General features: G+C 33.5%; 2 protein-coding genes across 6 annotated transcripts; one reads left to right on the top strand and one right to left on the bottom strand.

Moving 5' to 3' along the window:
• The first annotated feature begins 4,663 nt into the window (after nucleotides 1-4,663).
• Nucleotides 4,664-23,371, top strand: Traf4 (TNF receptor associated factor 4). 4 transcript variants are annotated; one of them, XM_087404792.1, is made up of 8 exons: nucleotides 16,801-17,421; nucleotides 17,538-17,615; nucleotides 17,689-17,754; nucleotides 19,130-19,234; nucleotides 19,325-19,486; nucleotides 19,808-20,125; nucleotides 21,076-21,336; nucleotides 22,227-23,371. In XM_087404792.1, exons 4-8 carry the CDS (start codon nucleotides 19,163-19,165, stop codon nucleotides 22,578-22,580), a joined length of 1,167 nt encoding a protein of 388 aa, XP_087260918.1. In that variant the 5' UTR covers nucleotides 16,801-17,421; nucleotides 17,538-17,615; nucleotides 17,689-17,754; nucleotides 19,130-19,162; the 3' UTR covers nucleotides 22,581-23,371. The 4 variants fall into 4 exon arrangements, with proteins under 4 accessions (XP_011060103.2, XP_011060089.2, XP_011060113.2 ...); XM_011061787.2 differs by lacking the exons at nucleotides 16,801-17,421; nucleotides 17,538-17,615; nucleotides 17,689-17,754 and adding exons at nucleotides 4,676-4,788; nucleotides 13,183-13,356; XM_011061801.2 differs by lacking the exons at nucleotides 16,801-17,421; nucleotides 17,538-17,615; nucleotides 17,689-17,754 and adding an exon at nucleotides 4,664-4,788.
• Psf2 (DNA replication complex GINS protein PSF2-like protein) lies at nucleotides 17,796-25,187 on the bottom strand. Of its 2 annotated transcripts, XR_015544641.1 has the most exons (6): nucleotides 24,732-25,187; nucleotides 24,097-24,205; nucleotides 23,853-24,014; nucleotides 22,297-22,557; nucleotides 18,268-18,598; nucleotides 17,796-17,955 (listed from the first exon to the last, which is right to left on the bottom strand). XR_015544641.1 is itself a non-coding variant. In XM_011061749.2 (4 exons), exons 1-4 carry the CDS (start codon nucleotides 24,974-24,976, stop codon nucleotides 23,632-23,634), a joined length of 576 nt encoding a protein of 191 aa, XP_011060051.2. In that variant the 5' UTR covers nucleotides 24,977-25,186; the 3' UTR covers nucleotides 23,367-23,631. The 2 variants fall into 2 exon arrangements, 1 of the variants encoding a protein (XP_011060051.2); XM_011061749.2 differs by lacking the exons at nucleotides 17,796-17,955; nucleotides 18,268-18,598; nucleotides 22,297-22,557 and adding an exon at nucleotides 23,367-23,691 and having other exon boundaries at nucleotides 24,732-25,186.
• Nucleotides 25,188-25,961: the final 774 nt, after the last annotated feature.

The following is a 25,961-nucleotide window of genomic DNA, read 5'->3' as shown; positions in this document are numbered from 1 at the left end:
ACATTTAAACGTTGGGTAAGATTTTATGATCATAAATGAATCTCAGGGTAATGAAAAAATCGTCATTATCGATCGTTTTTTTACCGATCACTTACAATGACTTATCGTTAATGGCAACGTTATTCGTAATAACTTTCACTCAATTGGTTGCCAGTTAAACGAGGACACAGCTTTTATGTCACAAATTACGTAAACGTCAACATTTCTTGCGTATAAATTAACCGTCTCGATGACGTACATTGACTTTCTGTTGCATAAGGATGACTTTAATTAAACTCGATCTTTTTAATTTAATCGATGATTATTAATTTAGCAAATGATATCTGTATTTACTAATTTTATTTTGTTTAATACAGTTAATATAATTAATTAAAAATCTTTTGTTATTTAATACATCGAAGTGTAAATTATCGAAACGATCAATTAATAGCTATATTAACTAATTAAGTTAACCACAGTTTGATTAAAGTATCGCTCAATCATAAAAATTAATTACAACATCGAGTTAAGATTCTTTTTCCGGTTTCAAGAATTAGAAAAAAATAGAGTTAATAAAAGTTTGATCGAAGTATCGCTCCATTTTTATGTAGATCAACTTTATAGTCTCATTTTAATATTCTACTTTTCCTAAGAATTAGAAAAATCTCGATTAATCTACATTTATGAAAATGATCATAATAAGAATAATATTTCAACTAAACTTTTATTAATTTATTTAATTAAACTGATAGAATATTTGCCTATTACAAAATTTTTAATTTAATTTGTCATTCGTAATTTAATCTTTTCTTCGTGTGTTAAATAATGAAATATTAATTATTCTATCTATATTAGTAAAATAGTGTAGATATTGCTTGATAAATTAATTGCTGACTAAATTAATTGTAATTTGATCAAAGCTACCCTGAGAACTTCTTATCAGTGTTTCATTATACATAACGAAAATTATACATATTACATGAATAAGAAATATTAATCTTATCAAACTCACACGTACAATTATTAGTTAAAAATTAGCAACAATAAAGATATTTCGGAATGTTAGTTGCGTGTATATATTTTTAAATATTCTCCGCGTCCCACATCACGTCATTAATATGCAATCTTACATCGTTTGGAAACATTATAAATAATATTTTTCACAATATATTTGCATGATTTGTGCATCTCAGTAAACACTAATGATAACATTGTATCGATATTATAATTTTCTACTCAGCAATGTAATTATTATATGTACAATGTGTATTTTAATTTATATTATACTTGTATTGTTGAATAAGAAATTATAATATTAATGTAATATATGTCACTGTTGATGTTTACGTTCCTCCGAGATACATTTCGACCTCCATCCAGTTCCATTAACGGCTAAAAACATCAACGGAATCTGAAACTGACATTCTCGTACTCCTAGTTCGTATTCGTCACCCTGGTTTCACAGTCAATGACTTCACCGTTCGCATTACGACGTTGGAGAACGGCAGAGGACGATGTGCCTCGAGTGTACTATCGTCGTGTACTTCGTCGAGAATGGAAGAGAGAGAATGAGAGAAAGAGAATGAGAGGAGAGAAGGAAAGAGAAGAAAGAGGAAAGGAGGAGAAGGGAGAGAGAAAGAGTAGGAGAGAGCTTTTCCTACGTGAACGCTCGCAACGACGTATGTAAGCGCGTATCGAAAGAGGAAAGGAGGAGAAGAGAGAAAAGAAAGAAGCAAAAGAGTAAAAGAGAGAGACATGTGCCAGCTATTCCTGTACGCAACGAGTCGCAAGCGGCATAATAACGCCATGTTGTTGCTTAGCACAGTGAACTCTCTCGACGCGAACGAGTAAATTCATGGTAAGATGTGTCTACGCGAGATCTGAAATAGTCCTAATATTTTCGAGGACTATATATCTTTCTTCTTCACATCTTTCTTATACTCGATTCCACAAATGTAAGATTAACTTTAATCTCGGTTCAATTTAATCTTTATCTAAGTCTAAGAATTAAAAAAAGATAAAAAATAAATTGAACCGAGATTAGAATTAATTTTACATTTATGGAACCGAATCTTAATTTTTCGGAGTTGGTGGATTTATTGGATTTACTCCATTATAAAGTTTTTTCTCAAAAATGTCAACTGATTCAATTTTCTTTATGTTACAACTGCTTTGGATTATTCTTTATCTATTAAAATATACTTGTTAACTTGTTAGTATTCATTCTTTTTTTTATATAAATTATATGAGTTATTGTAGTTTTCATTTTCTTTTTTGTTAGTTTGAGTCTTTAAAATTAATTAGTGCCTTTTAATTAGAATAAATTAAATGGATCTTTTAGGACCATTACTTAACTGTGTTACAAATTTTTCAGCTCTTGAGGATTAAACGTTCTCCGATTTCTGAGATACATAATCGTGACATAGATAATCTTAGTTGTACTCTTTTATCAGAAGAGAAGAGAGATTGATTTAGGATATTTGAGCACATAGAGGACACACGTATTTGTCGATGCTATCAAAAGGTGCCATTAGACAATATAATTGACTCGACAAGAGCGATACAGTCAGTTGTAAATGTTATTATTACGATATCCGCTACGTATATATCATTGCTATCGTTACGTTTCTCGGAATACCGTGTGAGCGACGTTAAGTTTACGACTCACAATCTAAAATCGACCTTTTTCTCAACTAAAGGAAATCGAGGCGGGAATAACTTTTCGATTATAAAAATTGTCACCAAATCAAGGATTTAATAAAATTCGGATTATTTTTCCGAGTTCTAACTCGAATAAATTAATTCGCATCATCGGATTATTTTCGATCTTTTTGCTTTCGATGAGAATTGTATTTGTGAAAGAAAAGAACGATTCTTTCTATCCAAAATGAAGTTTTTCTCCTGCCGTTATTACGCGTGACCCTCCGTATAATCATATTTCTAAGAAATACATATAATAGATATATTATATCAAGCAAAATTTTTTTCGAAGAAGAAGTTTTGGAATGCAGTCCTATATTGTAAATGTGTAAAAAATGATTTCAAAAATGTGTGTTATTTATATAGTTGTCGTGTAAAAATGACACTATACATATTTTAATGAGTAAATCCATATTTGTATGCAGAGGATGCGTTATTTTTACACGGAAAACTAGTCACACACGTGTAAAGACATTTTTTATATTTTTTTATTTGAATTTGCAGTGTAGGCACTTTGCAAGCTCTCACTCTCTCTTCTTTCTCCAATAGTCATATAATAAAATAATGTCACATATAAATTAATAAATTATCAATTATTATCTATTTGTTAATGTTTATTTAATTCTAATGTCCTTCTTTAATAAAAAAAAAATCTTTATTAAAAAACAAAAGTTTTTTTTAGCAATTACATTAAAAAAGAGTATATCAGCATTATTTTAATTGAAAATAATCTGTTGATTTAATAACAATATTAATAACAACATTAATAAAATTTTATTAGAACGAAAGTATGACATATTTGTTTTGATAATATTACGTATGAATTAACAACATTATTTTTAATTAAAATAATGCAGTTGATACAACAACTTTCTTTTAATGCACCATTCATGGCAGGATATCGAAATCTAAATGAATTCTCGAACTAAATTAATTCGTACTATCGTTATATACTGAATTTTATACTGAACTCTTTCTATCGGAAGAATAATAGAACCTAAAGTAAAGAACGACGCGCGCTTTTGGAAATGTTCCTCCGCGGCTAACTACGCAGAGTTCTCCACAATTCTGTTTCTAGGCACTTGGCGAGTTCTCACTCCCTCTTTTATTCCTCCGGTGGTGTCGTCGTTTCCCCCTCTCTCTACCGAAGGGCTTTTGTATCGCCTCTCTGTCTCCAGCACTTCCTGTGTTCCGCCAACACGTTCACCTGTCCACCGTCACCTGCCTCCGCGGTTACCTAGGCGTACACCGCGTATGCCCCGCCGTCGAGCGGTGATATCCTGAGGGACCTTAGTTTTGCCTAGAACGCGGTGGGGCCGCGGTCTTGCCGTCTTGCGTCGTATACAGACTTCGCACGTACATAAGCGGTAATGCGACCGCACGCGATTGTGCAGTCGACTTTACGCTGTCGCGCGACTGCGTACGTACGCGAACGAGTCTCTCTTGTTCTGTTGTACCAATAAGCAGGGACATTTGCCGGACGAGGTCCGGACGATAGATAGATCCAGGTTCGACGAACTCCAGGCGACGCGCGACACATCGCTTCCTCGAACAGTCCCGTGGCTGTTTCGTAAGAAACGAAGCTCCAGTCTTGACGCGTGTCACGCAGTGCGTTCATATTAGATCTGCCGCTTCAGATCTATATCGTTCGAGAGGGGGAGAGAGAGAGAGAGAGAGAGAGAGAGAGAGAGAGAGAGAGAGAAGAATATCGTGATTATACAATATTCGATTGTGTAAACACTTTTTCGATTCATTCACATCGTCCGATCCATTGAGTCTCGGAACTAAGCATTGATATTTTGATAGAAAGTTCGAAATAAATACATACAAGTTAGAGACAAAGGGACTAATCTAAGGGGAAAAATGAGTTTGAGGTAAACTTGTTTTTAATTAACCGAAGGTGATTGAAAGGAATTGCCTTGGAGGCAAGTTCAAGGTTCATTCCAATCCGGTGGTCACCGCAGGAACATCATTACGCTTGACGATTTGCGCGATACCACCTGTCGACGCTATTAAATTGTTGAAGGGCAGTGGTGTTCTCGACGCCGCCTACTTTTGATTCCTGGACGTGGACAGTTCACTTATAATGTCAACCAGATATCTGAAACGGTAAGTTCGCAAACAATATGACTATTCGATGACTGAAGATGCTGTATAATAAAGTATTAGGTATTATAAAAGTATATTATAAACTCTTGTAGAAATTTAATACCGGAAAATAGTAATTATTCATTATAAATAATAATGTTTTAATTTAAAATGATTAATTAATTATTATCTTTCAGTATTGAATTGGATTTCTTTGTAAGGGAAGTATATATTTATAAAGTATATTATAAATTTATGAAATGTATTATTTAATGATGGTCAGAAAAAAAAACGGTTTATTAATTTTTACATGTAAAAAACTATATGTTTTTTTTATTTGTTAATCAGGAACCACGTTAAATGTTTAATTTAAGAGTAATAACGAAATTTAGCACTAGAATTGCCGATGATATCCCGCTAGAACTTCCGAAAAAGTATCAATTTGATAATTTCCTATATAATCCTTGTTGTCGGTTAGTGAAAAATTATATTTTGATATTATCTATATATTGGGTCATTTAAAAAGTATCCGTTGACCATCAACACCATCTAATGACAAAAAACCGCGGATACTTTTTAGATGACCCAATGTATCGTTAGAATTATTTGTATTGTATTCACAAATTTTCAATGTATTGTATATCTAATATAAAAAAAGAAAACATTAAAATGATTAGAGAGGAAAATTGTACCATCGGTGGTCCTAACGTTAAGAGTTTAGTACGATCGTCCTTCCACCTCAATAACGTTTTTAGTTCATTTAATATTTTCTATCATTTTCCTCATGAATTCAATAAATGTACGTACAACAAAGAGTTGCGATATCGGCATTTTCGCGCGGTCGACTTCGTGAAGTTTTAACTTTCCCTTATCTGCGTATCACAGCATACGCAGTGTCGTGCGTACATACATATAGTAGAAATGTTTCTTACCGCTTCTCTGCTCGATAAGAGCTTCATTCGTGGCGCCTTGAAAGATGACCCTAAAGTTTATCAAACTAGAGAGTGATAGCGAATTCAATTAAATGCATTCAGTGCGCACTGGTACATATTAAAGCCATCGTACAAATTAATGTAAAGATGTGTGTTTTATATGAATATAGAAACGGGTTAAACCGTGAAGTCCTCGATATATTTTAGTATGTTGTCAAGTAAATTATATATTTTATAATTCGAGAGAAATACTTACATTTCATTCAGATTAAATCAGTGTACAACGGCTTTAATATACACCAGTATTAAGGCCTGTTCTTTTCGACTGAATTTTTTCATCTTTCTTCCTTTTCTCTTCAGGAGGACGGAAGAGGAAAAAAGATAAAACTGGTGCAAAAATTCAGCCAAAAAGAACAAGCCTTTATTATACGTTCAATCAAATTCATTATAAGAGATTTATTCGCGTTGCTTGCACCTTTTGCATTCACCATTATTTTCTCTTTCTTTTTCTTCATCTCCTAAATATCTACTTACCTCATTTTGAAAAGTTTTTGGAGACTTCAAGGGTTTCAATACAAATAAATCTCTTATATAGACCTAAGGTTGAGAGTAAGATTGAAATTATTCAATCAGGAGAAAGAAAACCAATATAAAAGTAACCCTAGCTTTGATTGGTCAAATTCAATCTCAATCTTAATCTATAGTCTGATACGGGCTTCAGCGATCCTGATTACACAATTAATCGATTTATTCGTGCCTGCGAGGAACCAGGTGATTCGTCAGCATCACTTCGAAGTATCCTCGCGAATGTGGGCTTCGTGATCCGGGCACCGTTTTAATACACTCGACTGTACCGCCTCGTCTGCGCCACGACACACGCATGTATGTAGGCATCTACGTAGGCACACTCGATATAAGCATTCGATATAAGCATTCTGTCGATCGAATTGGGCGGTAATGCGCCGTGCTTCGGTGCAGCTGCCGTCGTTCAACATGTTCTGAAAGTTGTCGACAGCTGCGCCGATTGCTGTGCGGCTGCTCCAATTTCCTGGCTTTAGAATGGTTCGATTAGAAAAGAAGAAGAGACGAAGATATTCTAACCGATGTTAGAAGTGCCGGGACAAAACACACACACAAAAAAAAAGGAAAGCCAATAAGCTGTCATGCAAAAAAAAATGTAATTTGTCTTATAATCAGAATAATTGACATTACGTTTTTTATCTCTAGTTCTTCTCGATTAATTTTAACTCCAGAAGATAATTGATAATTTATTTAGAAAAAAAGGAAATTGTTTTTATAGATATAGGTGATGTTATTTACAATTTTAACGTGATTTATTTGTACAAATATATATAAAATCTAATTTTTAATTTCTTAATCTCTCTCTCTCTCTCTCTCTCTCTCTCTTTGTTTCTTCATTGTGTATAATAACAACTGAAACTTCTTTGAAAATGATATCGAGATTGAAATGAAAAGAAATCTTCAATTCAAGGTCTGAGATAAGCGAATAATACATCGAAGATCCAACATTCTGAAGAGTCCACTAACTTATCTAGTATGAAACGCTGCGAAACTTTCCTTTCACCTGGCTGTTTTGCGACACGAGTCTTCCATTGCGCTTCCACGCTAGCTATACTAATGTCGATTACGCAAGCGTAAATAATCGCAAGTGACCGTGTAAAGGTCTATATGCAGATATAGGACAGGAATACAATTTATTCTCTCAATTTGTTTACTACTCGAGAGAAGATAAAATTATTTCAAATCTATCATAAGTTATACGTATCAGTAAAAAACTTAAATGATAAAATCAGATAAAACTATTCGTTTTAAACGAATCGACTGTATGATTATTTAGCATTAGTGAACAGTGATACAATATCTAAAATTGAACTTGTTTGAACGATACATATGCATTATAACAAAAGTAAAATTGAAATATCAAAATTGAAATAACGCTAAGAAGAAACAAACGTCATATCGCAAGTAAATGTGAATGCGAAATATAAAAAAATTGAGGTTTAGAGATTAGTGAATGTATTACCGCTTCATTTATTCTTATTGTTGAGATACGTCACACAACATCCATTACGGATGTGTCATAAGAGAGCAGCGAGCAGATGTGTGGGCAGGGGTAGGAAGTTTAGTTTTACAAGAGGCAGCTGAAGCGAACACAGATGTAGCCAGATCTCTTCGTCTTGGAAAGCAGCAAGGATGTTTCTTTTCTCGCGATGATGATAGTTGGTTTTAAAATTGAGTTAAAGATGCGGGCTTCTCTATGTTATAAAGTAAATTATCACAATCACCGATTATTCGAAGAGCACATTAAAATAAAACGTTAATGTAATATATTAATTATGTCACAAAGGAAATATAAAATATAATTGAATTGGAAAATCTATTTTATATTATTATTATTTTTTACTTAGGAGGGATGAATGTTTTATATGATTAAATTGGAGGCGAAATTTGTGAATTTGTTTTAGAGAAAGGAATAAATGGACATAGTTCTTTGTAGATGTTACATTTAAAGTTTAGTAAGTTATTTTGCTATATTTAGGATTTAGAAAATTATTAGTATTAGGTGTTGGAATTAATTCGTAGCGTTTTTTAATGAAAGAATGTTATTTATTTCACAGCATTAAAAAATACATTAATGAAACTACTTCCCATCACTTATAAAACGCTACGAATTAATTCCAACACCTAATAATATAAAATTTGTTAAAAATATCGGAGCTTTTTATCATTGAAGATAGAAAAATTTCAAATTTTGCTATTTTTTAGTTTTCCTTAAGATACTTTGTTCTACATATTGAACCTGACATTTAAAAAATGTCAATATTAGGTTCAATATGTAGAGTAAAGTATCTTAAGGAAAACTAAAAAATAGCAAAATTTGAAATTTTTGAAACTATCTTCAATGATAAAAAGCTTCGATATTTTTAACAAATTTTAATAACAATATTACAAAATGGTAACAAATTAGTATGATATCAATATTAATTAAAAAATTAGAATTTTATGTTTATGTTCTTATTATTTTGTAAAAACATTTTTCTAACGATTTATTATAAATAGCATTTAACTTGATCGAAACTGATCAAGAATCTGCAAATCACATAGTTTCTGTGAAGAAAATTGTCTTGGAAGCCAAAAGTATAATTTATACATCTCAAATATAGTATAGTAGTGTAGTAGTATAATAAAACAACTGTATTTATTTATTTCTTTCCTTTAAAATAAATTCACGTTTAATTTGATCCTACAAACCTCCTCGCTCTCTAAAATAAAATCAATCAATTTTATATTAAAAGTATCACGAAATCAATTAAATACAAAATCGTAATATAATATTATGGCGAAAGTAAAAGGATTAGCCTACTTAGAAGCTTATAAACACATTGAACAATAATAAACAATCATTGCATTTATATATACAATAAAAGTACGTGCTTACTAAAACATTCCAATTATTCCAATAAACTGTGAGACAACGCAGAGGTACGGCATTTGAAGTATGCATGTTTAAAAGATGTAAAGTCGATTAAAGGACATTCTAATCCCTGATACGTGCTCTAAAGCATCTTTTAGTTTTCCATTGCTGTGCCAGTATGGTTTCCAGCTGCATTAAAGAATTTACTACGACGAAGGAGAATAAAAATCCGTAAAAGAATCAGTATGCCGAGGCAGGAATTAGGCGACGTGCAGCCGATGTGAGGCAAAAGGCGCAGGAGGCGCCGGAGGAAAGCTGTCGGTCATCGGGCAAGAAAGAAAGAGAAAGAGAGAGATGGAAGAAGGTTCGCAGCTGCTATGACAGCTGCACACTTCCCAACATTACTCCCCGGACGATGCGCCATGTACGTTCCGTTCCTATCCTCCGCATGTGCTCGATCCCTCCCATCATCTTGCCAGGTGCTCCTCGTATCGCCTGGTATCGCCGACGCGCTTCGACAAGGCACCACCTTTGTATCCTGTGCCCCGTCTGGCCACGGGACGTGTACGAAACCCTTTCGTCGACGAAAATCCGTACCTCAAAAGAGAAAACTCCGATCTGGTTGCGATCGCGCAGCAGATTGCTCGTTCATGTTTCACCTGCGTGAAAGACAGATCGAAAGACAGATGCACGTGGCGCGAAGTACAATTAATTGCCGTATAATCGGCAAACGATTGAATAATATATTAGGTCATTTAAAAAGTATCCGCGGTTTTTTGTTCAATTTTTGAATGAAAAAACCGCGGATACTTTTTAAATGACCTAATATATATAATATATAATGTCATTAAATAATCTATTGATTAAAAAAACACTACTTTTGTCGTTTGAAATATTATGTATTATAAAATAATATCGGAGATTGTTGTTTTTATATTAGTAGTTGTTAACTCGAAATAATTTCGTTAGACACAAAGAGTCGAATTGGGATATTGACATCTTTTGACGTTTAAAAATTCATTATAGACAGTAATTTGTTTTACATCAAGTAATATATAACTCTTCTATAAGTATAATAAAAACACATCATTTTTTGATAATGTCGTAAACTTAAATGTTCCACAGATAATTAATGGGATACAAAAAGATTTTAACTCGTCCAAAAAAATTTCACATCACCCATGGATATATTTCACTATTTCTTTGTTTCATTCTTGTCATCTGTCAAATATATCACGATATTATGAAAATTCACTCCTAGAGATTAACGTTTACAAAATACTGATAAATATCTTATTAATTATTTTATTTGTGCAATTATCAATTATTTTATTCTCAATTAAATGTTACTCATTATTAATTATTTTATTTATCTTTATACGAAAGATTTCTTAAATTCGCAAACGGCAAAAGAAGTAAAAAGCTGAAGAAACAAAAATGTTAACGATAGAGGACTATAATAGCGGTACCTAATATTAATTGTTATGCTCCCAAAATGATTCGAAGAGCAACGATGGCGAACGCTCGGCGAGCGAGACGGGTGTACGATATGCCTAGATATTTATTCGATCACCGAATGGCTTATTCGGCTTCGTGGTCGGTAATCCACACGAACCCGGTGATCCACGAGCGGGATCGCTTTCTCGATTGTCAGGAGAAGATTTGGAATGGCCGGTGGCCGGCCAAGAGAGCCGCGACTTCTTCCCTTCATCGATTATCGGTGGGGGGAAGGTCGAAGAAGGCCGCAGCTGGGTTAGATCCGGTCCGCGCACAGTTGAATGCAGTTGAATGCACGGTGTGCATACCGGGCGGCGATATAGGTCCGGCGATGTCGTTATCCCCCCCCCTTATCTTCCCCTCCCCTCCTTATCCCTCCTCCTTTCCCGTTCTCCCCCTCCACCTCCGCAGTCCGCTCGTTACTCCACAAATCTGCAGTTGGCAACACGTGTATCTCTCTCTCCTTTCTGATCATCGTCGATAGAGTTCTTTGTCTCCGAAAGGAAAACATTCCGGTATCGAAACGGAAATCAAAGGCTCTTTTTTAAAGGTTCTTTTCGCACGGAGATCAGTTTCTTTATGGGTCGGTTTTTTTATCGCTATACTAAACTGCTTTATTAGAACTCTCTCTTTCTTGCTTTTGCCAAATATCAAACGTACCTATCTCACTTTGAAAAGTGTGTACTTTTTGATAATGTCATAACTTATAAAAAAACTTATACACTAGTTCAGCCACAAAAAATAGATTTTTTATATTAGGAAATCGTGTAGTTTCTCGCGATTCTTGTCGATCGGGAGAAAAGAGGAGGGATGATGTACTTTGACAATTTAGGGTTGTCATAGAAAATGAATTTTAAAATTCCCTGACTTTTTCAGGTTTTTCAGATGAAAATGGAAAATTTTCCACGAATAAAATATATAAATTTTTACATTTAGACTCAAGGATTGTAGGAAAACTAGTCTATATTAAAAACAATGGAAAAAAATTTATAGTAGCATAGAATTTTGGATTCAAATTCAAGCCAGCAAAAAATAAATTAGTTTTGAAAAAAAGAATGTTATGTCGAAAAAGAGAGATCAAATAAAAATACTGAATAAAATATGAATTTTAATTATTTTATTAAAATCGTTTAAAGTGCACAAGTTTTGAACGTATTTGACTATAATATGAACATATGTCAGATATAATATTTAAAAAATTAATGATTATTTGGAATAGAAGTAATTTTAGGGAATTGTGAGCAAATTTCGAAATTCTAGACTTTTATTACATTTTCCTCTGACTTCTCCTGATTTTCCAGGTCTGTGGTAACCCTGCAATTATATTTTTTAATGAAATTTAAAAAAAAACGATGTCTTAATTATTATAGAATGATCTAAGCAAACATTTTGAAAGCTACTCTCTGCAAGTTTATACAGGATCGTACCTGTTCGCCGTCTAGAAGAAAAGAGAGAGAAGGAGAAAGAGAGAGGGCATTCCTGTTTTACATGCACATGTTCCTTCATTCACGACCTGACTCTCCCTCCTTTCCACTTCTCGACGGTATTCTTCTCTCAGTTATCATGTTTTCCCCGGTTATCTTCTCTCAAAACAAAAGTCTATTCTTACAGGGGCGGATTAGTTCAAAGATCGGTTTTGTCAACATCTTGTAGCCTTAATCAACTGATCCCTTTCATCTTTTTCTATTTCTGATCCTACAGATAAGATTCTAAACTAACTATATCCAATTTATCAACGTTAATCTAACACCGTACTACAAATCTAGATTTATTGAATTACAATTTACGAAACAGGTCGCTCATTCTTTCTTGTACAGGACGTGCGCGCGATCACCTTCGTTATTGATTGAAGTCATTCATCGTTTTAAGTTCCCACACTCTTTTAGAAGAGATATCAGGAAGTTACAGGGGATAATGACTGCGGGTAGACCGAGAAACTGGGAAATTACATTCGCATGATCGCATCATGCACCATCCTTCGCGAAGCCAATCTCCCGGTCGCTCCAACGGCTCTTCTGGCTCGCGACCGATTCTTCCCCCTTCTCCTCCATCTTCTCCTTCGCTGCCTCTTCCTCTTCCTCCTCCACCATCGGTATAACCACCACTACTACTACCGTCCTCGTCGTCCCCATCGACACCATGATGGGGTCCAGAGGAGTTGCAGAACTAGTCACAGCCTGCGTGTCAGTCCATCAGTAAACTCGGTCTTGTGCGTTACCGAGCCGAGAGGAGTACTATCGTTAACTTTACTTAAGCAGGTTCACATTTGGCAAGAGATTCTTGAGATTTACTTGAAGTCGAGTCGAATTGTATGCGAGTATACAACTTCCTGTCGAGTGTCACGACCGCGACACTCGAAACGGCCTGAGTCACGAGATTTCTCGGGAAATAAAAAGTGCGAATTACTTGAGACCGTGGGAACGCGATTTAAATATAGGAAACAGGGACAAGCTATGTCCCTCTTTCGCGAGTCGCGAAACTGAATGGTTCCAGTGGTGAACCCGAGTCATCTCGGTTGCGCGAGTGACGTTAGTGCCTTTAACATTGAAGATGGTGCGCGGTCTGTCGCAGTGGACCAAGACCCTGAGCTTCCCGGCGAGGGTGTCACCTCAGAGACCCGCCAAGGAGTCCAAGGTTTTCCACGTAAGCCCCAGTGCTAGCCCCACGTCACCGCCCAGCCCGATCAACGACACCATGGACAAAGCGCCTATAATTACCGATGAGGTTTGATACATTTCTTTTTATTTTTTATTTTTTTTTTTTTAATTTTGTTATCATATTTTTCCTTCTTTTTTGGCTTTTCATTAATCACGTAAAGTGTTATTAATAGGACAATAACAAAAATGCTTTCTTAGTCCGAAATACCTAACATATTTCTAGACAATTGCTTGATTATAATAAAAACGACACATTTATAATAATTTGTGTGAATATTGTTTGATAATCATAAATTTGTCTTCATTTCGTTGAATTTTCTATATTCTTTCTATTATGGTCATTTTCGTAATGTAATCTCCATAAATGTAATGTAAACTACGCACAGAAAAAAAAAGAGATCCGTTAGAGATTAAGTTGCGGTTAAATCAACGGAAACGTTGGTTTCCTATATATATATCAACGTCGTTTCCGGCGAAGACATCGGGAATGTATAAAGTTTACGGTGATCACGTCGAGACCGTTGACTCCAAGATTGCGTTGCAAGAATCCTGTGCAGGAGAACGGTTCTTCTTGATAGTCGCGTTTCGGTATTGTCGCCAGATGTTGCGCCAACGACGATGACGACGACGGGGATTTTTCTTCGCGCTCCTATATGATTCGTAGAATTTCGTGCATGAGCACCCGGTGCTATCTCACTGGAATAAAATATTAGCTGTAAGGCACGACCGGCGGGCAGCGGAAGCGTGGGAACCAAGCGTAACAGATGGCCTCGACCGCTTCCGAAGTCATTCGACCTCTCCTCCCGTTGTTTCTTCTCGCTCGATCCGATGAACGGCGATGACGCGAAGTATTCGGTTAAAAGAACCCGAGTGTATTTCATAATTGACTTACTTACCGCAATTTCCGGATCCCGGATTCGGAAAAGAATATATATATTAAATTGGAGTTAATCGATGTTAGCAAATACAGCACCTTTACAAAGTGAATGAGAAATTCTCTATGACTCTCAGAATTTTAAGAGCTTTAACTTCGAACTTTTGTCCGTGTAAAAAAACTAATAAATAATTAAAAGTATTAGTTTCAAAGCATCAATTTTTTTCTCTCATCTTCGTCGAAAAAAATTCTCTGAGCCTTCAGAGTTTGAACTTCATCTTTAAATTCTTGTTATAAAAAATTAATGAATGATTAAAAATGTTAATTTCGAGGCAAATATCTTTCCTCTGATCTTTGTCTAAAAAAATTTCTCTGAGGTCTCAGAATTTGAACTTCAAACTGTGGTTCGCGTTAAAAATTAATAATATTTTTCATAATTGATTTTTTCATCTAAGCCGTTTCTTTATATTGTTAATTTTAACGATATTAATTTCAATACCATAATCTTTTCTCTATTTTGTATTTAAAAAGTTGAAAAATAAAAAAATTGAGAAAAGATTATTTATCATCGATTCTTCAGTTAAAGACTGAGTCTAACATGCAAGTCAAATTCAAAGTTATATTTTCTATGACTATATAGATGAATATTAAATTTCAAATTATGTCTGCAGATCTTCACAGGAAAAAATCTTATTCGGAATTATTTCTAAGTTCTAAATACATTGTTCTTTCTCTTCTATTATGCTGAAATGTATGAGCAGTAAGATACAATCGTTGTATAACGCAGATTAGCGAATTTAATAAGACTTTAGAAAGTGGGAAGATGTATCTTTTTGCATTCTATGGAGAAGTTTCTTAGACCCCTGATATGCTTGATGGTGTACCAGTCTTCACTCTTCAGCTGCGAACGTGCGTTTCAAACCCAAGAGAGAGCGCGCACATCCGCAATCGTCGCAACCTTTTGTGGTTCCCTGTCATCCTCCGCTGCTCAGGAATGCGAGAATGTGAGATAACGCTGAACGGTTACGTTTAGTCCAACGAGCAGTATAATTACGGTGTGTTATATTAAAAGCTCTCGGCTATTCTTTGTCTCTCGTCCCCGCTCTTCCCACGACGACGACAACGACGACAACGACGACGACGACGACGACGACAATGACGACGGTGGCATTCTCCGGTTGGTCTACGCCGGAAGTGGCGCGGCTTCGCGTTCTCCTCCTCTTCCTCGCGCATTGTTCCTCGCCGCGCATTCCACGACGATGAACTCCATCGTTCGAGTGAACGAGAACGTTACGCTCCGTGGCAACTCGCTCCACGAGGGGAAACCATGAACCTCCATCCGTTTGCGAGCATCCTATATCGCACTCAGAACTTGCTAAAGCTAACGTAAACAATCACCAACTTTAGCGACGCAAATGAACACGTCTCTTGCCTTGATATTCTCCATTTACACCTTTTTCTGAAACAGTTCTGCATACAATTGTCCATAGATTCCGCATGCACGCGTGGAAAAAATATTGGAATAAAAAATTATTCTGATTTTTCTTCACGAATTGACCTACACTGAGAGGAATGTTTTTGGTATTTGTGATAACTTGTTATAATTACATAATATCACAATTATGATGGTTATTATTGCTATAATATTAGTATAAATAATAATTATATTTACAACAGCTTTATCATAAAATATATAGTTGGTATCGAAAGTGACTTAACTTACAATTAAATTATGGTAATTGTAACCATTTTTATAATATAGTATAGTCATTTATGTATAGTCATTTTCAGTCAACCGTATATATTTTTTTATAGAACTATAAATAAAATTGTTATTACTAACATTATAACAGTAATAACATTATAACAGTAATAACTGTAATTATGATCACAATATGTAATTATAATCACAAATACTAAAAATTACTTTTCTCTCACAATTAGTGTAGTTTATATAAATTGTGTCGTTAAGAGCACGAGTCTGTCCTTCCTGTATATATTGAAGGATGGATGTAGAGATTTTATACAGCATATACTTTATAAGAAATTTTCTCAGGACATTTGTATGTTCTCTGAAACATCTTCAGGATGTCCCTGGGAAATTTGCGTATGTATGGGATTGTATCTCTTTTAGAAGAAAAAAAAGAAGCCGAATAACAAAAATATAGAATATATAAAGAATACAGGATAATATAAGATTATGTGAGATACAGGAATTTGAGAAGTATATTTCTGAGAAGTATAAAAATTCAGAAAGTGTCATAAATTATGTAATTGTTTACATCACCTGTTTACATCACATTAAACTCTTTTTATATCAATATTTAATTCTATCTATGAACAACGTATGCATTTTAAAGCTAATAAAAATAAGATTGAAAATATTAATTTATTAACAATTATAATCTGTAAAGTAACGATTTGTCGAGCAACAAAAATTAAATAAAATTCCTATGCATGTTCAGAACGGAAAGAAATTGAAAGGTTTTGCGTCATAATTAATGCGCTTTGAATAATTAAATGGACCCATTTTTTTATCACCTCGATACTATTCGATTTAAGATTCGACCGTTTTTGGAAACGAGAAGGCGAAGATCAAATGCACATCGTGTCGTATGTTAATTTTTGACCATTTACCAAGGTCGGATCCGAAAAGAGATGGACGGTTATTCGAATGAAGTGCGAGTTCGCAACAGTCGATTCGTGGGAATATCTTGATGTCTTCAAGGAGAATGTAAGGTATAATTTTTATACCATTTACGTCATCGAATCCATTTTGCAGTGGAGTCACATCAAAGACAGACGATAAACAGAATACCTGAGAATGTTGCCAATCAAAATAATACAAATAGCAATCGGATTTTTAATTTTTCAAAAATAGAATAATACAAATAAATGTCATTACGCAACTCTAAACATGAAACAATCATGAATATTACATGAAGATGCGCTTATTATTCTATAGATTCTATATACGGATCTTGATCTAAAATACGTTTGGTTCGTCGAGGTCAGACAAGAGACAAATCATGCTGCGTAAATTACGCTTACGATTGATCGTTTATGATGGCAATGACAGTGAATATTGAACATCGAACATATTCGACGCTGCAAGGCATGAAGAATAAGTAGAACATGCGAAGATCGATTGTCCGTTACTTTACCGTCATGCTTACCTGCTGCGGTGCCCAGTATTCTAATATCGGAAACCTAATACGATGCAAAAAGAGCTCCATCCAAGGAGGGAACAATGGACGAGTTAGTAGAGCAGAAACTTTAGAATTATATTTATTATTATTATTATTATTGTATTAATAACTTTATCTTCTTTTTTAATATGAAGTCTTCTTGGTTTCTTTAATATGATTTCATAGGCCGACATGAAGATCTTCACATTATATGATGTATTCGAAATGCTATGATTTATTCTTCGCTTCGTGTCGATTTACTTTGTAAGTATGACAAGTATCTCAAGTTCTCCGATTTCTTCATATATCATGTCTCCGATTCTTCTTTTTTCTAAAGGGTTCCAAGTACCAATTTCGAAGCGTTCGATATAAAATATTCGAGAGCGATCTTGAAAGGGAGAAGGTAGGTTTGTCCCTTTCATTTCTTTTCTGTTTATATCTCACCGCTAGGCTGGTTGCGTTAGGTTCCTCGACCTTGCCGGTCATGCAGGTTTCAACTTCCAAGCACCTTCGAGCGTGTTCGCACACATATTTATATACACCGGATGCATTTATATACGAATGGTTGATCGGATCTTACAATTCCTTTTCCTGAAGTAACGTGCTATTCAAGAAAATAATTTTGACAAATAAGTCTAATAGAAAGATAGACAAAAGACAGAGAGAGAGAGAGAACTGTTAAAGTTTTTAGTAATGTACGTATATCAATGTTTTGTTAATTATTTTTCACAATTGTCTATCAATCTGACATAATCAAAATATTTTTGGCAATTTTCTATGTATCTTTTTAAAACTGAAAAATAAATAATTAACGAACGATTTATATTGAATTATACTTGTTGTATGGCAAATTATAAATTTCCAAATTTTTACGTATTGTTCTAAACAAATTATGTTACAATCCATGCATACATACTTTATCTCAAAGATATTCGTGCGAATGTTCTTGGTACTTTGGGATATTTTCAGGATGTTCTTCAGAAAGTCCCTTGAACATCTGTGCTGTGTATATGGGAATCTTATGATATTAAAAATAAAATATATTTTTACATTAGTCTATTTGCGAAAATAAATTTGAAAACACGGATTATGTACATCAATGATGCAATCGCTTGAACAACACAACAATTAAAGTATTCCTGGCTTGCATCTCCCACGTGGTTCTCTGCACGAGACAATATCTCCCAGGGCGCTACACCCTGTGTTATCACTTTAATATTTCGAAAAGTAGCCCAGCCGGTGACATCCTGAAAAATAATTTTCCGGTTATCATAGGTCAAATAAACTGCAATTTACACAAATTGTACGAACGATTCAAAATAAAGAGCTTCCGGTTTGCAATTCAAGTGGAATCGTCCTTAAATCACTAATAAATAATTCACGTTAGTTTGTGGCAATGATTTACTCAAATTTATTTATAAACAATATTATGTATTATGTTATGTGTCTTTTATTGAATGGAAAAACTTCAAGTAATTAAATTATAAGTTAATTAAAATTACACTTTAACTTTTTTATAAGTTTTAACATATTTTAAGAATAAAAAGTAAAATATTATTCAAGTATTTTGAGGAAAAAGATCAAAAGATCCTGAGGTAATGGAATTTTGTTAAAAAGATTTTCTGAAAAGAATCTGCATGAATTTTTATCTATTAATAAAAATCCAGACGTTTAAATTTCGAGTTACGGTATACGAGCACCAACAGTTTTACGTTTTATGTTTCAGCAAACAGCAAACAGACGAAGGTAAATAACATTTTTGTCTCGGTCTTTTTCAGAACTTCCAAGACACGGAGGCAGAAAAGGCAATAATGGGCTCCATCGTATACTGCATACATCACAAGGACGGTTGCAAATGGTCGGACGAGCTGAGGAAGTTGAAGGTAAAGTCATCGTAAAAGAGTGCTTGGTATTACAGAATGAGAATTGTGTCTCGATGGACCAACTAAATTTAAATATTGCTCTTATCACAGGCGCACCTGAACACGTGTAAACACGATGCGATTCCTTGCGGTAATAAATGCGGGGCGATGATACCTCGCGTACTCATGGAGGATCATTTGAAGTATACCTGCGCTCAGCGTAGAGCCCGTTGCGACTTTTGTGCCAAAGAATTTACCGGACACACTTTAGAGGTATATTCATTCAAAATAATAATTATATAATGAAATTATGTCAATATATCATTATTTTGAATATTTAATTGAATATTATTTGCTTATATGTTTTGCTTATATGTTTTACCTCTTTTATTTGATATTTCATTCGCTTAAATACGCACAAGTCTCATTTCAGTTGTTTGTTTCTGTAATTTCAAATATTTGTAACTTCGATAAATTTAATTAATTTTATTAAATAAACCGAACTCTTTTTTTTTTTAATTTGTTACTTCTATTAGACATTTCTTCAAGAATTATTGATTCCAGAAGGTAATTGTAAAAACACAATGTTTGCAGAAACACACGGGGACATGTGGTTACGAGCCTCTTTATTGCGAAAACAAGTGTGGCATGAAGGTGCAAAGGCGACACCTCGGCCAACACAAGCTGGGAGAGTGTGCCAAGAGACTAGTCGCCTGTCGTTATTGTAACAAAGAATTCGTTTTCGATACGCTCGGCGCTCATCACGCGAAATGCGGTCGATTCCCGGTAGCATGTCCTCATCGTTGCGAAACCGCGGTGCTACCCCGAGAGGATCTCGAGGTTCACCTGAAGGATCATTGCACTACGCATCTGCTTTCCTGCACGTTCAAGGACGCCGGTTGCCGCTTTAAGGTATTATTTTTTCGCACGTCATAATTTATGTCCGCTTATGATAAAAAGATAAATAAATTAAAAAATATTTCTTAGAAGTTTATTTCTACGAAATACAATACTCGATGTTTAGAATGAGAAATTGATACGAAGAGATTCGAGTCTTCTTTTTGTCATCCTTTTAGATATCACATAAATATCATTAAATATAATTAAATATTTAATAAGAAATAAAAGAATATTTACTTCACATACTATTTTTTCTGTATATGACTTTAAATTTTTCTTCGGAAAAATTTGCGCTTTTCTCTTTTCCGAGAAAAAATAATAATAAGAATGAATAATAAAAAATAAAGAATGAATAATAAAAAAACAAATTAATTGATCGATTGATTCGATGAAGTAAATTCAAATTTTCCTAACTTTGGGAATTTAAAACCAAAAGTGAAATTTAACAGGATAAATGAGAGTACAGTGCAATTATCAGTACGAAAAACAATAAAGTAATAATTTTAGTCTTTTATTCTCAAATTTACGATTATCCAAATAAATTATATTTTTCGATTTACTTTGGAGTTCTTATCAACTCTTACAAATTAATTAAATTTACAATTTGTTGGTGCTTAATTTGACATGTAGAGGATGTACACACACTAATTTTGTAATTCAATGCTGAGGACTCCAAAGTGAATCGAAACGTACAATTTATTTGAATGACATTGTAAATTTTAGAATAAAAGAGTAAAAATATTACTTTATTATTTTGTATACAAATAACTGCACTGTACTCTCATTCGCCCTGTTGGGTTCTACCTTTAATTTTAGTATCAACAGTAACGACGTTATAATTGGAGTGACTTGGAAATTTAAAATATTTATAATTTATTAATTTGCTTAAAAGAGACTTATTCTCTCATTTAATATTTTAATTCTAGTCCAAAAAGTGTTACATCATGATTTTTCTGCAACAGGGAAACAGATTCTCGTTAGACAAACATCTGGAGGAATCCGCAAAAATGCATCTAAGTCTCATGTGCAGTTTGGTGACGAAACAACAACATCAAATTACCAGCTTGAAATCAGCGATTAGCAAGCTATCGTTAAATTACACGGGCACACTTATATGGAAAATTACGGATTATGCGGTCAAGATGTCGGAAGCAAAAGCGAAGGAAGGGATGGAGCTTGTCAGTCCACCTTTTTATACTAGTCAATATGGATACAAGTTACAGGTGCGTTACATATATATGTAAATATATCAATAGTCAATTTTCGGTTCGATTTTCGTTTTGACGTCTACTCTCTTGTTGCTGCGTCTTAAAAGCGTAATAAAAATTGTATGATACTCTGCTTCAAGATGATCCTACACGATCAATAATACTGAACAGTAATACTGATAGTATGCATTAATATTTTTAGTATTTTTACAATCTTATACGATCAATATTATTAACAATATATTTCACTTTAGTTTTACGTACATTATTTATTGTGACATACTGTGACATGAATTCTAATAAAGCGATACTGATGCACGAAAATAAAAATCCAGTTTTCCATCAGTATTCTACATCAATTCATTAATCACACATAATTAGTAATTTTGCCAGTATATTTGTTAATATTGATAGTATTATTTACCATGTAGGAGTCACCTTCAGAATTGTAATGTCATAGTTATAATAATATATAATACATATAGTATATAATATATAATACATAGTTATAATAATATATAATACATATATGTAATAATATGCACGAGTTCCTTGCGCAATTAATTGTATTATTCTTTCCTCCTTCTATATATAATATATTATAAAAGTAAATTACATCATCAAATTTATATCATTGCAATTAATGACACAAAGTTTTAAATGAAGTATTAAAAGAAAACTTATAAAAATTATTATACAAGATTCTCTCATATATTATATTTTTCAGAGTAATTAAAAGCATAAATAAATAAGCATATAGAATAGAATTTCGTTTCCTTAAGATTGAATATCTTGCGGATTTTCTGTGTCGGACATTTTAAAAATATATTTATGTTGTCTGGTTAGTTAGCATTAAAAGATTAAATGTTAAATTAATTCACTAAAAAGATTTTTCGATTTTATAGGCTTCCATCTTCTTAAACGGAAACGGAACCGGAGAGGGCAGTCATATATCGATATACATAAAAATCCTACCTGGCGAGTATGATGCGCTTCTGCGATGGCCGTTCTCGCACAGCGTGTCGTTCACGATGTTCGATCAGACAGTCATCGCGGAAAAGGCTTGCAACATCGTGGAAAGCTTCATACCAGACCCGACATGGAAGAACTTTCAACGGCCGAGTCGTGAACCAGACTCTCTTGGTTTCGGTTTCCCAAGATTCGTTTCTCATGAGATGGTGAAGAAACGACACTTCGTCAAAGACGATACCATGTTTATTCGGGTTAAAGTGGATCCTAGTAAAATCGTAGCGGTCTAAGAAAATGCATTAACAATTTTGAAGAAACGTTAATGTTTCTACAAACGGACATCATGTGATATTTCTGAGTACTCGCTTGACGGGACATATGGTACTTACGTCGTTTTAAATAATGCACAATAGTTTATTTTAAATCGACTAAAAACGCAAATTATATTGCTGCCTGTCTGCGTCATAATAGATTTCATTTATTCATTCGTGTTATACTTGCCGATAATTCTAATAATAATTAATTTATTAACACTGCCAAATGCGCAATGCGCCGAAATGCATTAATTTTTTTCAATTTCCTAATTATATATATATATATTTTATCTCTTGAAAAATTTTATTATTATCTAATCTTTTTTTTATGGTCGATTATAATCGAAGCACGCAAAAACTTAATATTAATTAATACTTATTATTATGCGATATTTTGCGAGTATTTTCGTTGTCTTTCTAATAATTTTTTACACAAAATTATATATTTTTAAAAAAATCTAACAAATGAGAGTAGGATGCCTCGATTTTTTTAAAGAGTGGCCTTACGATCGCGCAATTATTTTTAAGGAGAAAAAATCAAAGATTGTTAAGGGACTGTGTGTACTATAAGTTTAGCAAATGTAAATATAAATGCGGAATGCCATAGGATAAAGGACAATGAATAAGAATAATCGAGCAATCACCGATGTAAATATGCACTTATTATATATAGCGAGAAAATGTGATCGAGATATGCTAGTGAATGTATGTAACAGTATGAAAATAAGCTAGCTAATAAAAGCGTTATATAATATTCACATGTCAAATATATCGTGTATTTTATTTCCTATATCTATATTATATTATATACGGTTGAAATATTAGGTAATATCAAGAAATATATATAATATATACAATTGAGTACAAAAAATAAATTATTAAATATAACAATTTTTTGAGATATAAGTAAACATAAAAATTATAAAAATATTCTCTTTCTCTCTCTCTCTCTCTCTCTCTCTCTCTCTCTCTCTCTCTATTTATTATGTCACACAACAGCATTAATATAAATAATTAGATATTATTCTTACATACTTAAACTTCCACTTCCACTACTCTGCTGGGAATTTGCTTCATCTGAATTTGCCTATAAAGAAGCCATGCAAACAAGCTCATATATAAAATAACTTGCAAAATAATAAAAATTACAATAATAAGGATAGATGATAATAATAAAATTGACAGAATTCTTGCATTGTAAGGAAAATAGATATATCAATTTGAAAGTTTACAGCCATATATACTTACAGATTGTATCCGCAATATTTGATCTAATGCATGTGGCAGCAGTGGACGTATACCATTAATCTCCATTGCAGTGAGATGATCCAGTCTTGCATGCACCCCTTCGCTCTTCACAAAAGCATCCACGGATGTTCGTAATTTAGACATTCTTATGTCCCATATGTCCTAAAATATAAACAATTATATACATATAAATTCTACCTTTGTAAAAATATTTCTTGTATAAGAGCTAATTGATCTTACTCACCTTTACGGCAATTCTTATTCCATCTGTATCAGGAATATCATCATTTGCCACATTCAACAGAATTTGACTTTCGTCCATATAATGACTGCTCGGCATTTCTGTAAACAACCTGGTACATTGGAATTTTCATGAATAGGCGTTTCTATATGGAATAAGTCAAATTACTATAAAATTTAATTGAATGATTGCGTTCAACTGTTTGAAGTTATCTTTGTACTAATAGGATTGTATTTTTAGGTCTAGAGAAATTGTACTATTTTAAAGAAGAAAATTTCCAAAAGTTGCAAAACTAATATTCAGCAGGATTACTATTCTGGGAAAAAAAAATGTACTAAATTTTAATAAATGATTTGAGTAGCACTTATATAACATTTATTTACGGAAAATACATATTTGCTAAACAAAAAATAATAATCAAATCAAATTAATGATTCTTGTACCAAATAAATATATGTTTACACTTAGTAAATATACAATTGGCTATTCAAATATTAAAATTTAATTACATTTTTCTCTGTAACAGTTGCAAACATTTTGTTGAATGGAGTTTATATTAAAATGCTCAGAGATTGACACAAAACAAGATGTCAATGGACAAGATAGCAGCTGACAATGAGAAGAAACTCTGGGCTTACTTGGACATCTTCTCCATCTCTTTCCTCTCGTTCAGACCCTCGATGTCCATCCATTCTTGGCTGACGATACGGCACTTCTGCTTCTGCTTCAAGCACACGGCGAGCCAGATCGGCACCCTGACGGGCAAACCGGCACGAAATGGACCCACTGAACCCGAGATCAGGTAAATTATGTCGGAGTTGAAATTCGGTACAATACTGACCAGCTGTTTCTCGCCGAGGAATTCAACCTCGCTCGGATTCATGTTTCGTTTCAAGCATCAAATCGATCGTTTCTCGATATCCACGTGTCTAGAGCTATATCTCGGCGTTTCTCGACGCATTCCGAGCGATATTCGATCCGTCATCCGCTTGATCACTTGATTCCAACGTGCTCCTCGACACTGCTCCGGCTGACTCCGGCAATCCGGCTGCCGGAACAGTAAATCGAAAAAGGCGGGAACGTGCGTTGTTGTGGCCGCCGCCATATTTTCCCGCCACTGGTTGCGTTACGAACTATCAACCGCATCAGTAGGTTATGCACATTTATTTCTTATCACTTTTTCGCGATAAGATTTTATTATTTATGATGATAGGATAGAGTAAGGCTTTTTCATCTATTTATTGCAATAATATTTATATTTCTGAACTAAAATAAAAATCAGAGCGTAATCAAATGTAAGGAAAAACAAAAATGTGAACGAAACTTCTGGGAAATGTAAATTGAAAAAAAAAATAAATAAGTAGAAAAGGAAAACAGATAATGTCCATTTCTGCTCTAATAGATATAGATTAATTTATTTAATCTCGATTTAACTTATTTTATATTTTTTCTAATTTTAAGAATTATGATCAATTACAGAGATAAGAACTTTGATGTTGATTAGGCACAGATCAAATATTTCGATAAGAACAAAATGCTGCAAAGACGCAACAATACGATATCGCGTATGCGTCAAGATGACTGGAAAGAAATTGATTAAAGTATATCAAAATTAAAAGATTTTCCTAATATAATATTTTTAAGAATTTTGTAGATTTTAGATTTGTGAAGATTTCCGAAGGTCAATACCTTAAATTTAATAAATACTTATATCCAGATGTAATAAGCTGATATTATTTGTCATCATTTAGTGTCAAAAGAATATTAAAGATGTCATTTTTATGTCAAAATGACAACAAAAAATATTAGCTTGCTACTGAGAGTGCTTTCTTTAGATTTTATAAATCTTTTTTTTTGGAAATTTTAGA

The sequence above is a fragment of the Acromyrmex echinatior genome, chromosome 3 (assembly GCF_024713525.1).
Source record: "Acromyrmex echinatior isolate Ae372 chromosome 3, ASM2471352v2, whole genome shotgun sequence".
Taxonomy (NCBI): Eukaryota; Metazoa; Arthropoda; class Insecta; order Hymenoptera; family Formicidae; genus Acromyrmex; species Acromyrmex echinatior.
Note: the sequence above shows the minus strand (reverse complement) of the source record. Positions and strands in the feature narration are given on the sequence as shown.

Bases quoted from the DNA above. Each gene is read 5' to 3' on its own strand.
- Traf4 (XM_011061787.2), top strand. From the start codon at position 13,183: ATGGTGCGCGGTCTGTCGCAGTGGACCAAGACCCTGAGCTTCCCGGCG. The intron at 13,357-19,129 runs GTTTGATACATT...GGTCTTTTTCAG, and splicing joins CGCCTATAATTACCGATGAG to AACTTCCAAGACACGGAGGC. The intron at 19,487-19,807 runs GTATATTCATTC...CAATGTTTGCAG, and splicing joins TTACCGGACACACTTTAGAG to AAACACACGGGGACATGTGG.
- Psf2 (XM_011061749.2), bottom strand. From the start codon at position 24,976: ATGAATCCGAGCGAGGTTGAATTCCTCGGCGAGAAACAGCTGGTCAGT. The intron at 24,206-24,731 runs GTAAGCCCAGAG...CCAATGTACCAG, and splicing joins GAGATGGAGAAGATGTCCAA to GTTGTTTACAGAAATGCCGA. The intron at 24,015-24,096 runs GTGAGTAAGATC...TTTATATTTTAG, and splicing joins GAATAAGAATTGCCGTAAAG to GACATATGGGACATAAGAAT.